Genomic DNA, 22,485 nt, shown 5'->3' with positions numbered 1-22,485 from the left:
AAGTCCTCGAGGATTAAGTTGAGGACACTGAGCACTTGTATTTATAAATTGACTTGTATACCAAATTATTGTCTCCAGCATAATTGTATTGGATATATAAAGAATGAGATTTTTTTCACTAATTGTTCTTATGTAAGGCCTATAATCTGTCTGTTAGATAGTTCTCCCTTGTTAAGGAGCCCAGGCAATCTAGTTTGAGTTTTTAAATGTCCTATAAAGGAACAGTATTTAGTGCTCTTAACCACTAAGCCATTTTTTAGCACCTCACAAACTTTATTTACCTAAACATAAGCATTAATTAGAAATGTCAAATCTTGTAAATATTGTCCAGATTCAGTCTTCCTAGAAATCTCTGAGCTGGCAGGGTGAGGCTGGGAGTTGAAAGTAAACAAATGGAGTCTTCTTCTTTTCGTGAGGGTGTGTTATCAACTCTATTACCATTTTTAAAGAGCTGGGTCTATGGTTTTGTTTAGTTGTCTGAGCCAGAGCACTGAAGGGACAGTGAGTTGTCAGACATTTACACTGAAATCACTCACTGATTTCATGTAGAAAACTTGCCTCTAATAAAGCATTAAGTAATTGAAATCAATTGTAAACCACAAGCCACACATTGGCTATCAGTATATGAATAGAAAGCATGATTTTTTAACATATTAAAAACAGTGGCTAAAGCATGGAATTTAATAATCTGTGTTGAAGCAATAGAAACTCAAGAGAATAAACAAGTAATCTAATCATATATGTAGCTTTTTCATTAGATGAACCACCTATAAATGTACTAAGCCCATTTCCTATGGATTGTACGCACAAATATGTAGGAAGTACAAAAGCATGTAAAGAGTAAAATTATCAATTTTGTCTGAAAAATTTGTGTATTTAATACGCCAAATATCAGTATTTAGTAGTAACCAATTAACTGTTGTTTGGAATAAGATATGTTTTACCAGGTTTCTATTTAAAATACTTCCATGACTCTAGTCCAGAACTCTGTACTAACACAGCTGAAGCTTTATCTCCAATGTGTATAACAAAGACCTAAGTCCTCTGGTAAGGTGAGGTACTTAGCCAATTAACATATCTTTAGAAGCTTAAAATTAGCTTTAAATATTCTTATCTGGAGTAGTGTAACAGCTACTCCCCAAATATTAAAGCTCATTTTGAGAGCAAAGGTTTGTAATAAAAATTTCCATGTACATTGAAAGATTTAAGTTCTAACTTCTTACACTGAAGAAGCAACAAAACTACCTAATATGAGGCTGTTAGCCATTCTTAATGATATCACTTTATGGGCTCTCTAAAACTATAAGCAAGCTCACGAAAGGAAAACTCACAATTGTTATGACGAAAACAAATTGTATAAAATCAATCCTCTAAATCTGTCTTGAAATGGCAGTTGGAGTAAGGAAACTGGCTGTAATGCTCTCACAAGTTCTAAAACCTCATCAATCCTTATAAATCCTGTAACAGTCTCTACCTGTTTGATTTTTCCTTAATTAAAAATAAGTTTGAGTTAGCCAATGTAACACTGGCAATCCTAAATCACAATCTTTAAGTTCTCTTTGTAACACCAGAACACAGCCACGAGGTCACCTGAATTCTGAGTACTTGACTAGGCAGCTGTTCTCTGGGCAGTGGAAATTAGCATTAAAATATAGATAACTTCAGGGCAAGCCACAACTTTGGAAAGCAAAACTCAACCTCCAACAAACAATCTATTCTCCAAGGCACCCCAGGTCTATCTATTATGTTACAAAGTTTGACTGTCAATTCTTACATTTGGATGCACAATGGTGTGGTCTCCAATACCTCAACAAGGGACAATGTCCTAAATTCTTTTAGAAGCCTGGTTTCTAGGATAAGAGTTCCATAAAAATATTACCTCAATTTAGACCTGTTTCCCTGGGTTGGCTCATGTCACATGTTAACTAGAATGACTCCATCCAGATTACCAGCTTTATGTCAACTTTTTGTTACCAATATTATACCCTTATAACCATATCTAATAACTTGAAAGCCAATAGTCCATAACCAAGGCAAGTAGAGCATATTTATACATTTAAAACCAATGAGAAACAAAATTGAAGTGGCTACACCTATCTTTAATATATAGACCAAACATCATTTTTACCCTTTTACCTATAATTTTAAGAGAAGCACCTTGTCACCTGTTGAGTCAAGTAATAAGTCAGGGATTTTTTTAAGAGAAACAGCTATCAACTCTTGTATGAAGAAGCTGTTGGCGCGTTTAAGATCAGCTCGTGTAGACGCTTAGCCTCTGGTCAGCTTCTCCAGCTAATCTAGACACCTGGCTCTAGGCACAGGGCTTTAAAAACCTGATTGAAACTTTTTTATTCATTTGTTCCTTTTTGAAACGAGTTAAAACCAAGTCAAGGTGTGCATGACCGGCACATAAAGTTTTTACCATTTTTTCTTTTGAACATGAAACATAAAACTTTTAGACAACGAGAAACAAAAACCACAGACATACACTGACAGACATGGGGACATCCTGGTGCACCAGAGACAAACAATAGACAAAGAGGGGAAAAAGCCAGATGGTGTTCACGGCGACTATCCACTCGAGTGGAGCTGATATGGGCGATGGATTGTCTCAATTCCTGGACTAGTCCACCAACGTGTTGAAACCCAATTTCTGTAAGATACTGAGAGATATCTGAGCAGTACGACCGACATTCGCCAATGGTATGGAAGTGAAACACAGTCCTGAATATTTTTACTCACAACCCAATTACATTAACTCTATCAGGCTGTGCACGGGCACTGAGATGTCCTTTTGTTTGATTCTCCTGAATTAATTTTCAGGCGGTCTGCCTCTATCAAATCTGATCAGTATGACTCTGTAAAGCTGTCGCGTCAGCGCCCGGACGCCGCTGCGTCCCCAGAGCCGGCGCGGGAGCTTAATTACACCTTTCATAAGCACTAAGACAAAGTTTTTCTCCCAAAATACTGTGTTCCTTTTACCTCCTCCCTTCTCACCCGGGGCATTCTTTCCCCAATTTTTCTCTCCTGCGGATCTAAGGTCCTCAGGAGGGTCTCTTTTCTTAAGTGCACTTTTTCCCTTTAAACTCTTTAATTCGTTATCTAACCCTGTTTCTGATGCACTGTCTTGCCCTCCCCCCAACGCTCTCCGCTTTGCTGTTACAGCTGGGCAGTTCCCACGCGACCTCTGACGCCGTTTGGCGGTAGCTAGAAACTCAAAGGTCAATAGAAACAACTCGAGGGTTGCCAGAGCAACCATAGCGGCACCTGCCGCGTCCGGCAGGGGACTGAGCTGGAGCAGATCAGAGCTAAGCATTGTCTCTCAGAGTTCTTTTTACCTGCATTCCACAGCTTCTGGATTTCTTCCGTGAAACGGAGGCTTCCTCTTGGCACCGGCGATGATGTAGCTTTCTGTGTCCCGGATTCTCGGCACCAAATGTCCCGCACGCGACTTTTCGCCGGCAAGGAGCACGCGGACATTAGAAATCCTTACTGTGACCACTTTATTAATCTTAGAAGAGGAAAAGCCACGCCGCGCCAACATGGTGCGCTTATAAAACCCTCGTGTAGCGCACCCACACCTGTTTGGTTGTTACCCATGATCTCATAAGGCACGCCCCGGAGTGGGCAAATACCTGGCACGAAGGCACTCTTGCACATGCGCACAGTTAACTACCTGAAAGGGGGGGCCGGCTGGCGCGGCGAAGGTTGGCGCCATCTTGCAATGGCGGAGACTATCCTGACCTACCACGTGGGGCGCAGTGGAAGACAGCGCCAACTAGTGGTTGCAAATGTTATTGCGGCCCTCTACAATTCTCATATTGTAAAGTTCACAAGTCTAAGACATGCCTCCTGTTGGGTACTGAAATCACCTATTGTTAATGGATTCATGTTACTCTGTGTCTCTTAATCCAGTTGCACTTTATCTTCTATATGAAATCATTTGTCCTTGAGTTGAATATATATATATATATATATATATATATATATATATATATATATATATATATATATATTTAGGATGCTAATAACTTCTTGGACAAGTGTTTCTTTGATCAGAACGAAAGGTCCTTCTTTTTAGTTTTAGTTCAAAGTCTATTTTTGCAGATGTTAAAATAATGGCACGTGCTTTTATCTCCTGTTTCCATTGGAGAGCTTTTTTCCTCCCTTTAATCTAAGGTGGTGCCATTTTAATACTAAGATGTGTTTCAGAAAAATTTATTTTTTATTCATTCAGTTAGTCTCTGATTTTGAATGGAGCATTGAGGTCATTCATGTTTGAATAATTATTTAAATCTGTATTTTAGATATGGCCATTCTGCTGTGGATTTTTGGTGTTGTGTTGTCAGTGATACTTCGTGTTTTCCTACCTGTACCTTTATATTTTCATCTCTCGGCTACTCTCAATTCTAACTTCAGCCCAAAATATTACTTTCCACATTTCCTTATGTTTGGTAACCTGAATAGAAATGCACAACACACACACACACACACACAAACACACACACACACACACACACACACACACACACACAGAGAGAGAGAGAGAGAGAGAGAGAGAGAGAGAGAGAGAGAGAGAGAGTCTATTTCTCTGTATTGTGATGTTGTAGATATTTGTAATTGGTCTTCAATCACAACATTAGTTTTGCTAAGAATATTATTTTAGATTAGCTGTCATTTATGACTTAAGATTGCATTGCTATAGACTTTTCTGGCTTTGGAAGTTTAACTTGAGAAATCAACTGTTCCTTCTCCATTAATCTGCAATTAGGAAAGTTCACATTATCATTGATGGATTTTCTTTGTCACTTGCAGTTTTTCTCTTAGAGCTTTCAAGCCAGTTTTGTTTTGTGTTCTTAGTGTTTTACCTATTAGATGCATAAAACTTTTGTTAATGTTCTTATCGTTTTTGTATTCTGTGTGCTTCTTATATTTGTATGGATGTGGGTTTGTGACAGTATTCTTCTATGATCTTATTGAAGGTCTGTTGTTTACCACTGACTTGGGATTTTTCTGTATGGCCTGTGCCTATAATTTCAAGATTTGATTTATTTCATGGTGTCCTACATACACAATACTTCTAAACTCTCTACCAAATGAACCATATTTCTAGACCAACAGCCTGATTTCTGCTGAAAATAGAGTTATATCACCTCCCATCTGTTTACTCTGTAAGACAAATGGCTTTCCCCAAGTATGTTTGTTGGAGATAACATTTTCATAATTTTAGCAAAACAGATGTTGATTTTTATTTGAGTCGATGAAACCACTGTCAAGTATGTGTGGAGGATACCATGAATGCTTAGGAAGTAGTTTGCATACCTTGGGAATGTTTTTCTGCTTTCTTTCAATGGGATATTATTGCTGTTACTTTTGTTGTTAACAAGGACTGTATCTATTCATCCACACACAGAATTAATGCCTGGAGAGAATAGGACACACATGGGAAACCCTGAGCTCAACTATGTCTACACCACTGTTCTCCTGGAATTAGAGAAGTTTACTTTTTCCATTTGATGGTGCCCATTTCTAACAGCCTTGAAGTCAAAACTGCCTTCTCCAGATGGCATAAGTGTGGGTGTATAGGGAGATGAGTTAATGATATTTCTTCCATATAACTACTTCTTCAGGTCTCAGTCTCCATAAATGCTTTCAAAGACCCAAGTGGGTGAGTGTTTCTTTTTCTCTACATTATAGTGAGAGCTGTACGTAGGTGTCAGAATAAAGTAGAATTCTTTAATAAATAGAGAAGTCTCTGTTTAAAATTTTACTTTTGAGTTATACTTTAACATAAGCAAATAAAAGAGATGCTTGCAGACATAAAAATATCAGTGCAATGATTAATAAGAACATGGATTTCACTTAATTTGATTTTTTATTATATATGTGACAATAGAAGTGGTTATTGGGAAGAGGAAGAGGTCCAGTAGAATTGTGAATAGAGACAGGAACGCCTCATACGGTGAAGATAATCAATAGGTATTTTATATTAAGTGAAAATATCATCAAACCCATCACCTTTTACAATAACTGTACACTGATAAATATTTTAAATGTAACTCCAGTCTCAACCTTTAGCAAGTATATAAGACAGAGGATTTTCTTGAGAGTGTGCTCCGATGATTCTAAGATTATGGTTATGTATAATTATGAAATTATTTAAATAACCTGGAATAAATAATGCCAGGAACTGCCATTAATTCTCTGGCCACACAGTATCAGAAACATAAAAAAAAAGTTGTCAGAAACACGTTTATGTTTTTTTAGCCTTTACAGAATTTTCATTTTTCAAGTATTACAGACTTTTCAGTTTGTTTTCAGTATTTTATCTTAAAAGTCTATGCTGGGACAATAGGCAGGATCTGATCCTGTCACCAAGAAAACAGAGGACTAATTATTCATTTCCCTTAAGTTCATCTTACTTCATGAACAGTGTTTAATGTACCTCTCTGTCTCTCAGCCAGCTCAAGTGATATAAACATATTCATGATAGCAACTCCAGAACATACTATATTGGTCTATTCTAACATCTGATAGTCCAATAATCTCTTTTTCTCTTTCTTTCTCTCTTGCTCACACACACACACACACACACACACACACACACACACACCAAATTACGAGTGAACATTCTCATATCTTCCTCAAACTTACCCAACAAGTATTATTGCTAATATTAGTTGAAGGTAGTAAAATTCATTTAGTTATATGAAACATAAGCTAGATATATCAAACAAATATTAATTTAATATATTTCAGTAGTTTTCTAGTTTGTTAAGTTTGCATATACCTAGGAATTCTTAGGAAAGTTTTAAACTATGGCTTAGTATTGCATAAAGCATTCTTAACAACATATAAGTTTCAAATTTTTATGTAGATTTGTTTAATCTATTTCAATGAATTCTAATAAAATAACAAACTTACACCATGCACTGTGACAATGCTCTGACAGGATTGCTTCCCCACAGTCTCTGCAGAGTTACCTCTGCTGCTTCATCTCAGGGGAACTGGCTCATAACTGTGAGATTATAACATCCTACTCAGTAGCTCTGTGCTTCCATTTAAACCTGTGCCAAGTTCAATTTCCAACAAACAATTTAAGAGTATCAGGTAATAATTACTATTTTATTAAAAAGTAACAAGTATTATTGCTGGCTATCTCTTTTGTAAGGCGTTCATGAACTAATTTGAATGGCCAAGCTTTTCCTCTAGCTGAGATTCCTAAAACCATCATGTTGTTGACAATGAACTGTACATCAGCCAACAAATTCATTTGTCAACTGAAAATCACATACTCATTTATGTTCTTTCTGAGCAGTAATGGAGCTCATTATGCTACATGTGGTAAAGCTTAAAATGAAAATAATACTTTTGATGTACTATAATTATCTGTTCCCTATATTATTGAATCTTCAAAAACAATAAAAAGATGGCTATATGTACATAAAACAAGATTGTTCTAAAATATTGGAATAAGGAAGAGGTTAAGTGACTCTTCACAGAGAATGTAGAGCTGTGTGTGAAGACGGTTCTCTCTCTCTGCCTCTGCCTTCGTCTATATCTCTTTCTCTGTCTCTCTTTATCTTAGTGTCTCTGTCTCTCTCTATCTTAGTCTCTCTGTGTCCCTGTGTGTGTGTGTGTGTGTGTGTGTGTGTGTGTGTGTGTGTGTGTGTGTGTGTATGTGTCTTTCTTTTTCTGTGGTACTCCTCTTCAGACAGCTGGCTGCAAACTGTTTAGCGTTTTGGTCTGGGTCACTTAATAACTGATGGTTTCTCCACTATTATTAATGTTTATTGATATATTCAGGGTTTTTACTACTTATAACTAAATATTGCAGCTTAAACTAATGCAAAAGCCACGAGTGTTACCAATTTCTTTTCAAATAAAACATGATTTTTCTTAATGCATATATCTGTGTTTTAACCCATGTCAGCCTTGTTCTTTTTTTCCACCAAATCTCACCTCCATGGAGTCTCAAATAAAGATGCCAATTTATGAGGTAGAAGGGGCTAATTTTACATTTTACATTAATATCTTTTATCTTATTATCATCTATTATATTACTTACAATACTTGTCTTATGTTAATGAACTGTTACCATATAATTAGTATTGAAGTTTATATGTATATGGTTTGTCAATTTGTAGTTTTAAAATTAGAATTAGGGAACAGTTCCTACATTTTGGAGACCAAGGCTTGAACTAACTATGATCCTGGAGCTGTTTCCATTAATAATCTTTATATGTATGTGTATGTATAAGTATATTTCGCCTATATATATTACCTGTGTACCACTTGTGTGCCTTGTCAGAGAAGGCAATGTATCTGCTTGAACTATAGTCCTAGATGGTACATGAATGACCATATTGTTGCCGATAATCAAACCCATGACTTTGCAAAAGCAAAAAGTTCTCTTGACCACTGAGCTACATCTTTATCCTGTATACTTGAGCTTTTAAAAACAGAACATCATGGTACAGCTACTGTAAATGTATGTTGGTAAGAGGATCAGATGTTGGACTCTGGCAATTCAGATGAATTCATTCCTTTGCAAGTTTAAGATTTTTAGGAGCAAAAGTTATGTAAATATAAAATGTGTGATTTATGCTTTCTAATTCATGGATATGTTATAGGATGGTCTTGGGCACTATCTTCTGCATTATTTTTATACATCTATGCATGCATGTATTTATATATATGGACTATACTGGAGAAGTGGAAAATATAATTAGGCATACCTTTTCTCACAGAAATCTGGGTCACTGTAATTGTTTTTACTTTGTTTATCACAGGCTAACTTTAAAGAACTAAATCAAATTAATTCCATGATAAATTGATCCTGGTAACCAGGTAAAATAAAAAACATGGGCACTAAAGGTAAGACTATTGAGTGAAACTAAGAGACATGTGTGGGTGTTGATGACATATGATAACACTGGGGAGTTTGTTTTCAATTGAAAGGGAAGGGATCTCTTTTAAACTATAAATTCCTGAACAGCATCACAATCTGGTCATCTTCAGCATGTTCAAATTTGTCATAATATTTGAAAAATAGTGATTCTTTTAATGTCACATTCCCTTTTGTTAAAGTCTCCAAATGCTATATCTTCAGGTGTGATTTTGTAGTAACTACAGAAACCAAAAAAGGAAAATGGCATCATTGCTAGAATAGGGCTGCAGGTGGGAGCAAGGGAAAGAGGAATTTCAAGGCACAAGTATCTTAACAGGAAAATAGGAAAGGGGGCTTCTTAGAGAGTGGAGGGAGATAAATACAGAAGAAAGAAGTAGTTAGGTAAAATATCAACAGGAATGGCTGAAAAGAAAAAACTTCTGATTTTATTTCAAAGGGAAAATAAAAATGGTATTTGCAACCATAGTTGGGAGTTAGATTTTTAAACCTGAAGATCAGTCTCATAATTGAAGATACAATAGGAACTAAACTGGTTTTCAACTATGAATACTTATAATAATTAATGGTTACATGATGTGGAAAGTACACTAATTGTCTCAAACAGTAACTAGTCTTAAATTCAGTTTATGGATTTCTTTGAGAAAGGAACATAAAAATAGGTAACTTGAGGAAGATATTTTGATAATCAAAATAGTGGGATTATCATGAATTAGCACAGTTCTATCATTAGAATTAGGAATTAAAACATAGATATTTGCATAAAACAGAGTACAGTAAGAGTATGGACTCTCCTCAGGTTTTTTTTTTTTTGATATCTTCTGTGACTATTTCCCATATCAACATAAGTTTTATTCAGTTATACAAACGTGATTATCTGTATTCATCACTACTGTTTTAGATGTTAAGTATAAAATGAAACAATTTAAATAGACAGAATTGGATTTCTTAGGCATAAGACTTGGCACTACAAGCTCACAAATTAAAAATTCTGTATAAATATGTTTGAATGCATTTATTCTTCATAATATTTTATGTAAACAGGCAAAAACATGAAAGGCATATAGAAATGTAAAATGTGGAACATAAAAAGTTAAAGAGACAAGCCAATCATCAACTAGTATGAAATATAAAATGAGGATATAATTTTATTATCCAGTGTTTCACAAGCTTGATGTATACTCTATTTTTTCAGATATTTGAAAAAAACTTCCACAATGTTCTTAAGATGAATACAATTTTCACTTATGTCCTCATTCAAGAATATCCTTTATTTCCAGGCTGGACTTGGAATCTTAGCAAATTCATCTCTTCTTTGCATCTACATTTTTCTAATCCTAGGTCACAGACCTAAGCCCACAGACTTGGTCTCCTGCCAACTGACCTTCATTCACATAATGATGTTCCTCACTGGAGGGGACATTTTCCTTACAGATATATTTGAGTCATTGAACATTGATAATGACTTCAAATGTAAGGCAACCTTTTACATAAGCAGGGTGATGAGAGGGCTCTCTATCTGTACTACCTGCCTCCTGAGTGTGTTCCAGGCTGTCACTATCAGTCCCAGTACGTCGTTGTTGGCAAAGTTTAAACAAAAACTAAAAAAATATATGATCCATGTTTTCTTCTGTATTTGGTCTTTCAGTTTGTCCTATAGTGGTAGCTGGATCTATTATGTTCGTGGCTTTACTAATGTGAGTGAAATTGACCAGATGCAGGTTACTAAATCCTGCACACTCCTCCGCATGAGCTCTATCATCAGAATATTTATTTTTACAGTAACAACCTCTAGAGATGTGCTTCTTGTAGGAGTCATGCTGTCCACAAGTGCATACATGGTGATTATCTTGTACAGACATCAGAGGCAATGCAAGCATCTTCATAGCATCAGAACCCTAAGAGCATCCCCTGAGAAAAGAGCCACCCGGACCATCTTGCTGCTGGTAATTTTCTTTGTGGTTATGTACTGGGTGGACTTCATCATCTCTACTACATCAGTCCTGCTGTGGATGTATGACCCATTCGTTCTCAGTGTTCAGAAGTTTGTGGTGTATGCCTATCCAACAATTAGTCCTTTAGTACAAATCAGTTCTGATAACAGAATATCCATTATGCTGAAACTCATGCACTCAAAGCACCATAAGAGGTTTGTTAAAAAATAATTTCTTCTTTTCTTTAAAAACTTACTAATTTATTATTTATTTATACATGTGAGTGTTGTATCAGCATGTATGTATGTGTGCACTCCTGGGACCCACAGAGGTGAGAAGATATCATGACATCCCCTGGAACTGAACTTACACATGGCCATAAGGAATCATTCTGCACCAATTATTTTTTTTCTAAAATACATTTTCTTTTCAAATATAATGGCCCTAGCCCATATGTAGCAGATGTACAGCTCAGTCTCCATGTGGATTCCCTCAACAAGTGGTGCCTCTTCCTAAACCTGCTACCTGTTATGGAATCCATTCCCCAACACAGCTGCCTTGTCTGGCCTCAGTTGGAGAGGATGCACTTAATGCTGAAGAGACATTATATGTCTAGGTGGGATGATACAGTGGGGTGGAGCACTATCTCACAGGAGAAGGCGATGAGGAATGGGGAGTGGAACTTTGTGAGTGGAACACTATTTGAGATTTAAATGAATGAATGGATGAATGAATGAGTGAATACATGAATGAATGAATAAATAAATAAATACATAGATTTTTGTAAAAATTAAATATTGATGGTTTGGGTAGCAAAGCAGGATTCTTCATATGATTTAATTAAAATTTATGGTATTACACATATACATTCTTTTGACATTTCTGTTGCTAAATTCTATAGAATTTTCAAGTTAATGGCTCACAATAAGTTGATATTTCTACATGAATTCTTTCTCCTGTTTACTTTGTAAAATGAATATTCCCTTGCTGCCACTTTTACACAAAAGAAGATCCTTGTTGTTCGTGACTTTTTAAGCTTTCTCTGAAAAAGATTTTAATCTACCCTCTCTTATCAAAAATAGTTTAAATATTTTATTGTAACTTTACTTCTATTCCATAGTTATAACTTCTCTGGATCCATAAAAATAATGTGAATTTAAAGTCCCTTGTTTATTCCCAGTTATTTAATGACTTTTATATGAAAATATCATGTGCCTGTTTATTTGCACTTCAATTCCTTGACACTCGTTAAACAATTGGTATATAAAAACTGTTTAGATTCACATACATGTTGTAAATGTGTTCATTCTGCATTTGTATGTATGCATGTATGTATGTTTGTGCACAGATGAACTATGTGTGCATATATGCACGTGGAAGCCAGGAGACCAATGTTGACTGTCACCTGCTGTTTCTATTTGTTGTGCTGTTCCCGTTGACCTGATGTCTTAATAAAGCATTTTTTTTCTCTGAGACCTGTATCAAGATGCTAGTCCATGTGCTTCTCCTGTCTCTGTCTTTCCAGCTCAGGGATTAGAAGTGTTCGCCACCATATCCAACTGTTTAAAAATGATGCTTTTCTTTTACTGAGAAAAAAACTTCATATGATACAGTCTGATAAAGTTTTACACTTCCCTCTACTTTCCATTTCCTCCTCACCTCCTACCCTTTACAAATTGACACCATTTCTTTCTCTCTTTAGAAAGAAGCAGGCCTCTAAGTCAAAACAACAAAATAAACAGCAATATAAATGAAAATAAGGGAATCAAAATAGGACAAAACACACAGAAAAAGAGTACCAAAGCAAATGCACCCCAGAAAGAGAAACACAAGTTCTCACACAGGTATCTCATATAAACCTGAATTCCATATATATATATAATCAGTAGGACTTCACAGGATTTGGGTGCAGGGAGCTGTTTGACCGGGTCCCTTCAGATCCTGGTGCAGTCTGGACCGCAGAGATGTACCCCATTTTTAATAGGGTTCTTTGTTTTCCGGCAGTCTAACTTTATGAGTTCTTTGCATATTTTGGATATAAGCCCTCTATCAGTTGTAGGATGGGTAAAGATCTTTTCCCAATCTGTTGGTTGCTATTTGTCCAAACAAAAGTGTCCTTTGTCTTACAGAAGCTTTGTAGTTTTATGATATCCCACTTGTCAATTCTTGATCTTAGAGCATAAACCATTGATGTTTTGTTCAGGAAATTTTCTCCAGTGCCCATGTGTTCGAGATGCTTCCCGACTTTTTCTTCTATGAGTTTGAGTGTATCTGGTTTGATGTGGAGGTCCTTGATCCACTTGGACTTAAGCTTTGTACAGGGTGATAAGCATAGATCGATCTGCATTCTTCTACATGCTGACCTCCAGTTGAACCAGCACCATTTGCTGAAAATGCCATCTTTTTTCCATTGGATTGTTTTGGCTCCTTTGTCAAAAATCAAGTGCCCACAGGTGTGTGGGTTCATTTCTGGGTCTTCAATTCTATTTCACTGGTCTGTCTGTCTGTCTCTGTACCAATACCATGCAGTTTTTATCACTATTGCTCTGTAATACTTCTTGAGTTCAGGGATAGTGATTCCCCCGGAAGAATTTCTTGTTGAGGATACTTTTAGCTATCCTGGCTTTTTTGTTATTCCAGATGAATTTTCAAATTGTTCTGTCTAACTCTATGAAGAATTGGGTTGGAATTTTGATGGGGATTGCATTGAATCTGTAGATCACTTTAAATGGCCGTTTTTACTATATTAATCCTGCCATTCAATGAGCATGGGAGATCTTTCCATCTTCTGAGATCTTTAATTTCTTTCTTCAGAAGCTTGAAGTTCTTATCATACAGATCTTTCACTTGCTTGGTTAAAGTCACACCGAGGTACTGTATATTATTTGGGACTATTATGAAGGGTGTCGTTTCCCTAATTTCTTTCTTGGCTTGTTTCTCTTTTGTGTAGAGGAAGGCTACTGATTTATTTGAGTTAGTTTTATACCCAGCCACTTTGCTGAAGGTGTTTATCAGGTTTGGTAGTTCTTTGGTGGAACTTTTGGGATCACTTAAGTATATAATCATACCGTCTGCAAATAGTTATATCTTGACATGTTCCTTTCTAATCTGTATCCCTTTGATCTCCTTTTGTTTTCTGATTGCTCTGGCTAGGACTTTGGGAACTATATTGAATAAGTAGGGAGAGAGATGGCAGCCTTGTCTAGTCCCTGATTTTAGTGGGATTGCTTCAAGTTTCTCTCCATTTAGTTTAATATTAGCTTCTGGTTTGCTGTATATGACTTTTACTATGTTTAGGTATGGGCCTTGAATTCCTGTTCTTTCCAGGACTTTTATCATGAAGGGGTGTTGAATTTTGTCAAATGCTTTCTCAGCATCTAATGAAATGATCATGTGGTTTTTATCTTTCAGTTTGTTTATATAGTGGATTGGATTGATGGTTTTCTGTATAGTATACCATCTCTGCATGCCTGGGATGAAGCCTACTTGATAATGATGGATGGTTGTTTTGATGTGCTCTTGGATTCAGTTTGCAAGAATTTTATTGAGTACCTTTGTGTTGATATTCATAAGGGAAATTTATCTGAAGTTCTCTTTCTTTGCTAGGCCTTTTTGTGGTTTAGGTGTAAGAGTAATTGTGGCTTCATAGAAGGAATTTGTTAGTGCTCCGTCTGTTTCTATTTTGGGGAATAGTTTGGATATATTGGTGTGAGGTCTTCTATGAAGGTCTGATAGAATTCTACACTGAACCCACCTGGACCTGGGCTCTTTTTGGTTGGGAGACATTTAATTACTGTTTTTATTTATTTAGGAATTATGGGGATGTTTAAATGGTTTATTTGTTCCTGATTTAATTTCAGTACCTGGTATATGTCTAGGAAATTGTCCATTCCTGCAGATATTCAAGTTTTGTTGAATATAGACTTTTGTAGTAGGATCTGATGATTTTTTTAATTTCCTCTGGCTCTGTTGTTATGTCTCCTTTTCATTTCTGATTTTGTTAATTTGGGCACACTCCCTGTGTCCACTGTTTTGTCTGGCTAAAGGTTTATCTATCTTGTTGATTTTCTCAAAGAACCAGCTTTTGTTTCTGTTGATTCTTTTTATAGTCCTTTTTGTTTCTACTTGGTTGATTTCAGCTCTGAGTTCGATTATTTCCTGCCTTCTACTCCTCCTGGGTGTGTTTAATTCTTTTTGTTCTAAGGCTTTTGGTGTGTTGTCAAGCTGCTGATTGAGTGCCCCTATCTTTCTGTTCCCAGAGGCCCTACACAATTTCCTCTTGGTCCAGGGATGTGAGCAAGGGTGGGCAGTACCGGAGGTCTCTCCTGCCCTTCAGTCTCAGGAAGGCCCACTTGTCTGGGTGGTGAGCTCTCTGAGTCCCATGGGGTTTGGGAGCTGGGAGCTATGGGCCAGGATCTGCAACTTTCAGGCACCAGCTAGAAACCGGGAGTGCTGGGTCCCAGAGGAATTTTGCCTTTGTGAGTCCTCAGTCCACCAGACAGGTCACTTGGAGCAGAAAAGTAGGTTTTACCTCTGGTCTCAGGCCTGGAATCACTTCTCAGATCTGGGTTTCACCTCTCTGTGAGGGCAGCAACGAGAAGTGGGAGGACCCACTTCTAATCTGGATCTTTTTTTTTCTTTTTATCTCATCTGTATTTACCTTTTAAAGCAGAATGCAATTGGGCACTATTGTATCCATTCACAAGCCTTGCCCAGTTACAAAACCTAGGGAAACTTATGGTTTTGTTCTTGATACTTTGGAAAATAAGCCACCTGGGGAATTCCTCTGTCAAGTTGTTTTAACTTGTGTATACTTCTAAGACTAGTACATGCAAAATTATCACCAGGGAATGAAAAAAGATTTAAGATGAAGCTTAAACCATCTTAATTTGCTCTACTAAGGAATCAGCTCAACAGCTAAACACTTGAGGCCACAAAGGTAACATAACAATAGGCTACATTACATCTTATAATAAACATTCTATCAACCTCTTGAGTCAAACCTACAGTATCACAGCGTCACATGTATAAATTTTATCTTACCCTTAGGTTTCATGTCACACAGATGTTTTAAAAATTAACAGAAATAAACAAATATCATGGAAAATATATTATTATAGGAATAAAGGTACGCATCAAACACATAGCTCTGGTGAAGCTTAGTCTACTTTTTCCATGCGTGATATATCATCATCTCCTTTCAGCAGTGACATTTCTGCAATTACAGGAGCTCTGGTATCGTCCTCATCAATTCCTGGACCAAGCTTGATCATCCTATAGATCCTGTTAGCCTGGGTCTGGAGATCTTCCAGACTGAAGCCAGAAGACAGGAGTGCAGTTTCATATAGCAAGATGATCAGATCCTTTATGGACCTGTCATTCTTGTCAGCCTCTGCCTTTTGCCTTAAAGTTTCAATAATGAAGTGATCAGGGTTTATCTGCAGGTGTTTCTTTGCAACCACGTTGTTGAGTTGCCTCTGAGGGCATGAGTTTTCATGATTCTCACGATGTTTGCTGTCCACCCAAGTGTGATTGTGTTGATACATAAGGAAGTCAACTTCGGTTCGACACAACCAACTTTTGAACCGTTTTCTTCAAAATGTCTTTCATAATTTTGCAGAGGTTCTCCAATTTTGTCTTTTTCTCTTTCCATTTCTTCTTTTCCTCTTCATCTTCTGGAAGTTCCAGTCCTTCTTTGGAAACTGATTCCAAGATCTTGCCCTCAAATTCCTTCAGCTGTTGCACACAATACTCATCAATAGGCTCCATCATATAGATTACTTCTAATCCATGGTTTCAGAGATGTACCACAAAATCTGTGTTAGCAACCTGGTCCTTGGTCACACTGTGATTAAATAGATGTGCTTCTGGTTTTCCTTCATTCTGGTACAGTAGTCCTTCAGAGAGACCATCTCATTCCCAGAAACAGATGTGTAGTATGTTAAAAAAAACTCTGAAAGTTTCTTCCAATTTAGAGAATCTTCATGATCTCCAAGCTTTATATTTTTTGAGAACTGTTCATAAAACTTTTTTTAGTTCTCTTTATCTTCGACCAGTTCAATAAATAGTTCTAAGCATTTCTTGATCAAATTCTTTCTGTTAACTTTCAGAATTTTGCTTTTTTGCAGCATTTCATATGAAATATTTAGAGGGAGATTCATATTTTGATAGATGAGTAATATTCCATTGTGTAGATGTACCACATTTTTTAATCCATTCCTCTGTTGAAGGGAATCTGGGTTCTTTCCAGCTTCTGGCTATTATAAAAAAAGCTGCTATGAACATAGTGGAGCATGTGTCTATGTTGCATGTTGGAGCATAAAAGCAAGCATTTTTATTCATGTACATGGGCTACCTCCCCCAAATTTGGGTTTTACAAGGTCAGCATGCATGTGAGAAAGATAAGTCTTTTATAGCTCTTGGGTACAGGGCTTCCATGTGGGGGATTTGATGAGCAAAATAGGCAGTGTTAAAAGCAGAACATAAGTTTGACAGGTGACACGTACCTCAAACAAAGACATGGTTGCAAGGGCAGCATCACTTATAGGAGGTCATATAATCATCTGAAACAAAGATAGAGTTGCAAACTGGTTATAAACAACTTTTTGAAATATGATTACCATTCCTGGATCAGATAGTACAGAATAATTTGTAGTTAGGTTTACACATGGAGTATATAGCCCAGTCCTTAAAAAACAGATGTTTAATCCTAAACTGGAATGAACATAATTTGTCTTTACTATAAAATGACTTTAAATCTAAAATGGGGGAAGACTGGTTCTTTGTATTATTATTCCTGATTGTAAATCGTACTCTAGAGTTGTACTGATAAAATGAGCATAGCACTGGTACAAAAATAGACACTTTGATTAGGGGAATCAGATTCAAGGCCTAGACATAAGTCCATATAGCAAAGGACACCTGAGTTTTGATGAAGTTAGAAACACACAACGGATAAAAGACAGATCTTCAACAGATCAAATGTAGCATCTGCATATGGACGAATAACAGATCCAAACTAATCACACTACACAAAAATCAAATCCAAATAGATTAAAGCCCTCAACATAAGGCCATATACACTGGACCTGATAGAAGAAAAAGTTGGAAATTGTCTTAAACACATTCTTATAAAAATGTACAGAGCAGAACAGTATTTACACAGACACTAAGAACAATTAATATATGGGACATCATTAACTAAGCAGTCTTTGGCATGGATAAAGAGACAATCATACTGACATATTAGTTTCAGAATGGGAAGAGATTTTGTTTTTACCAACTACACACCTGGTAGAAGGCTTGTTTCATGGTTTCTATAGGAGTAACAAATCATCATGAACAAAAAACAAGTTGTGCAGGAAAGGATTTACTCAGCTCACAATTATACATTGGTGCTCATCACCAAAGAAATCTGGACAGGAACTCAAATGAGTCAGGATCAACCATACAAGGAATGGCATCACCCACCTTAGGCTGGACCCTTCCCAATTGATGGGTAATTTAAAAAATGCCTAACTCACTAGTATGGATATCATAGAGGCACTTTTTCAGCTGAGGGTTCTTTCTTTGATAAATCTAGATTCTGTAAAGTTGACAGAAAATTAGTCAGTACAAGGTTAATATCTAAAATATATAAAGAACTCAAAAACTTTGACATTAAGAACACTAACCCAGAGTTCCTGCAGAGAGTGCATAGAGCTCAGTAGTGAGGCATCCTTCCACCTAGGCACTGCACAGCCTTGGCCTCAGTCTGTGCTGGGTGAGCTTTTTCGGGGGGGTACTTGGGGGGACAGTCTTAGTCCCTGTCCTTTGGACGCTAGGAGCCCAAGCCCTTGGGGCAAACACCAGCAGGGCCATGCTGAGATTTTGCAGAGACTCTTCCTGCCAACCATGTGCCTGGATGGCAGCGGCTTCTGAGCGTGGCCTCCACAACTCCACCGGCCCTCTACTCTTGAGGTTCAGCCACGGAGAAGCCCCAGCTAGGCCTTTGAGCACGTCTCCGAGTGGCGGGAAGCATGGCATGGCAGAAACAATGGCGACCACTTGAAAGCCAAGTCTGGCCCTTCAAGGCTTCTGCAGCCTGAGGTGGCAGGTCTGTGTAAGAACACTCACTGGGCCATCTCTGGGAGGGAGCCGCCCCTGGACGAGCTCTCAGACCTCGATGAACAGAAGCCTCAATGGGTCTGGACAAAGCTGAGTGGGGGGCCCTCCGGAATAGCCTCTCAGTCAGGGATGAACAGAGGCCTCGATGGACCTGGGCAAAGCTGAGTCGGGCCTCCCAGAATAGCGGCCAGAGGAACAGTCGATTGTTGAGCAGGGGGTCTTCCACCCAAGAGAAGCCAGGACGCTACAATTGAATGCGGCCAATTGGAAACGCTGCTGAAGGCCTGTGTCTATAAAATTGAAAAAGCTGCTCTCAACCTTTCCCCTGACCCTCTTTAGACTTTTGGCTAAATCTGGACATGTAGCTATAGAGATTGCCGACTCGGGTAAAGTAGAGGTAGGAGACCACGTGTGTACCCAGTCGTCATAAAAAGAAGATCATAGACTCGCCTTCTACAAGTGACTTTGAAATGGAATTGTTGAGGCAGCTTCTAGAAAGACCAAGGAGCGACACTGTCCTTGTTTGTTCAGTAGGTTAGAGGATCCAGCAGGTACAGAACCATATTGGTCTTGTGAAGAAGACATCTCTCTCTCTCTCTCTCTCTCTCTCTCTCTCTCTCTCTCTTTCTTTCTCTCTCTCCTCTGTCTCTCTCTGTCTCTCTCTGTCTCTCTCTGTGTCTCTCTCTGTGTCTCTCTCTGTCTCTCTCTCTCTCTCTCTCTCTCTCTCTCTCTCTCTCTCTCTCTCTCTCTCTCTCTCTCTCTCTCCCTTCCCCCTATGGGATTGTGGATGCATTTTATCCCTTTTATCCCTTATTTCTTAACGCCCCACCACCACCACACGTATTCATTTGAGTGTGTTTGAGGATGTCAGGTTTTTTTTTTTTTGAAATGTTTTTCTAGCTGCTCTGGAGTGCCTGACATATTTTATAATAAGCAGAAAAACATTCTGTAAATACATTTTAGTTACGATTCATTTTAAATAGTGTTTGGAGAGGAATAACACAACCTCTTCTGAGTTGACCACATTGTGTTTGAGCCCTGATTACCAGAAGGAAATCCAGAGTTCTAAGCCATTGTAGTCCAGGAGTAAAAAAGCAACGGCTGTCCCATTTTGTTTGGCTTTGCATAGTGTATGTAAAGGACAAAGGGTTCCTAATTTACAACGTCCAATCCCTCTAGATGTTAAAGAGGGTGCCAGTGTGAAAAAGTAGAATTAGTAGAACGATGCACTTTTTTGGTTTTTTCATTTTGTGTTAAAGAATTTTTGATACTCTTGTTAAATGTGTGCCATTTACTAGACTGCTGTGTACATAGTGGACAATAGTCCTTACTTGAAACATCTGGTCTATCTAGATGTTTAGATGTGCCCAACATATGTTAAATCTAGAGGTAGTGAAATACCACTTTGTAATATCTTTTTTTTTCAAAATCTCATGAATCATTGTCTTTTGTGAGTGGAGTGATAAGCCCCTCCGACCAGTACTGTACTTGCTCAGTGGTTTGGAGGAGGTGCTGGGAGGCAGTGATGGCAGTCATTTAATAGTGTGTGTTTATGGGACCTTTTCATATGCGGTTTCTATATACCTGCATTTTGTTTTGCTGGACCTATACTGTATATAATGGCCAAATAGTTCTAAAATTTTCAACATCTACACTTTACATGTTAAAGAGGTTGCCAATGTATAACAAAATAGTTAAATTAGCATGTAGTGTACACAATTAAAATTCATAGAAAAATTTGTTGTGTAAATGGCTTGGGGATAGGAATTTGTCCAGCTGTTTCTAAGCATTACACATGTCTACATGTGTCTGCTGGTTTGAAGGCAGAGAGAAAGGAGAAGAAAGTGGGTTGAAGCCCAAATGGTTATATTTAGAAGACACCTCAGATAATATCCATTGCTTTGCATACAGTTTTATTTACCAATGCCATGTGAGTAGCAGATAAGGTCTTACATGAAGCACCAAGTCTTTCTAGATATTTGAAAGTCCTTTATATATTTAAAGGTACAAGTACTAAAATAATATTTTGTGTATATAGTTTTTTAAAACTGGAGACATATTGTGTGTAGAAACAGAATTGTTAACCTATCTCTGAGAACAGTGTACTGGATGTACTTGTTCAGTGGAATGAGGAGGTGGGAGGAAAGAAACTGCATAAAGATTCCTTCAGTGTGCTAGACATTTCCAGCTTACCCGTCACCTTGTATGCATCTCATGTAACTGCTACACTGTATTATATTGTACATACTGGACAAATGAGTCCTATAATATCTGGTCTCTAGGTATTAAAGAGGTTGCCAATGTATAACAAAAGTAGTCCGTAACCTCACACATTCTGTACACTGTTAGTTCATAGCAAGGTTGTCTTCTGAAGAGTTGTGAAAGTGTATCACCCAAGTGACAGATGCCCGTGTCACAGGACACAGGAGAGGGGCTAAAGGGGAAGAAAGGTTGGAGACCAGAATATTCTCGCCAGAAGGCACTTTGAGACCTTACTAGATACATGTGTGTGGTTTCCACCCTACTATGTATATAGGGGGCAAATTTATGTCCTCATCTGAAACATCTAGTCCTTCTAGGTGTTTAGAAGGGCACAAAGTATGTTAAAAGTAGACACAGTAAATAGCACATGTTGTAGCTTCTCCTGTGTAAACTCATGAAATGCTGCCTTTTGGAATTAGAAAGAGAAAACTGCTTCTGAGCAATGCAGCCTTGCTTATGAGGGTTTGGGAGGAGGGAGAAAGAAAATGAATGAAGGGCCAAATGCTAATATAAGTTTTGTAATGCAAGAGTAGTCATTATTCCTATATCTGTGCATCTTATTTTGCAATGTTTAGAAGATATATCCAAATATACAGCACCCAGTCTCCCTAGATAGTAAAGAGGTGCCAGTGTGTGACAAAGTAAAGTTAGTGAACAGACATGTTTGTAAATTACATGAAAATTAGTAGGGAAGAAACCTCATAAAACCACTTAGGAAATGAAAGTGTTCATCTATCCACCAAAGCATGGCAGTTGCACACGTGACCCCTGAGTGGAGAGGGGCTAGGCCAGAACCTTGCTGTTGAAAAGGCGGTTTTTTTACCGCAGCCTTTGTTAGGTGTGCAGTGTATTCACTGCAGTGTACTCATGATGAGGAAACGGAAGTGCTTATTGGGAACACCAGTCTCTAGGTAGTCTCTAGAAGTGCACTAATGGTGTTGATGTGGTAGTGCATGCCTTTAGTTTTACGTTGAGGCAGGTAGATCTCTGTGTTCTGGGTCAGCCAGTGCTATATATAGACTTTGCAGCAGTAAGAAAGAGTGCATAAGTTACTGGTAGGGTGGCTTAGCATGTAAAGGTGCTTGGTGAAGCTGGTGACCAGAGTTTGATTTCCAGGATCCACATGATAGGAGAAAGGTAGTTCACAACTTGTCTTTTAGCCTCCACACAAGTGCAGTGGCACAGTGTGCACACATGCATACAGTAATGCATAAATGTAAAGCTGGACACCATGGTAAAAATAAGAGGGCTGACACCACTCTTTAGGATTGTTTT

General features: G+C 37.7%; 1 protein-coding gene and 1 pseudogene across 1 annotated transcript; one reads left to right on the top strand and one right to left on the bottom strand.

Moving 5' to 3' along the window:
* Positions 1–10,155: 10,155 nt before the first annotated feature.
* Positions 10,156–11,073, top strand: Vom1r77 (vomeronasal 1 receptor 77). The gene has a single exon (XM_087659868.1). It carries the CDS (start codon positions 10,156–10,158, stop codon positions 11,071–11,073), a length of 918 nt encoding a protein of 305 aa, XP_087515994.1.
* Positions 11,074–16,001: 4,928 nt separating this feature from the next.
* Hsp90aa1-ps1 (heat shock protein 90 alpha family class A member 1, pseudogene 1) lies at positions 16,002–17,003 on the bottom strand (annotated as a pseudogene).
* Positions 17,004–22,485: the final 5,482 nt, after the last annotated feature.

The sequence above is a fragment of the Rattus norvegicus genome, chromosome 4 (genome assembly GCF_021556685.1).
Source record: "Rattus norvegicus strain SHRSP/BbbUtx chromosome 4, alternate assembly SHRSP_T2T, whole genome shotgun sequence".
Taxonomy (NCBI): Eukaryota; Metazoa; Chordata; class Mammalia; order Rodentia; family Muridae; genus Rattus; species Rattus norvegicus.
The sequence above is the reverse complement of the archived record's forward strand: the minus strand, read 5'-3'. Positions and strand labels throughout refer to the sequence as shown.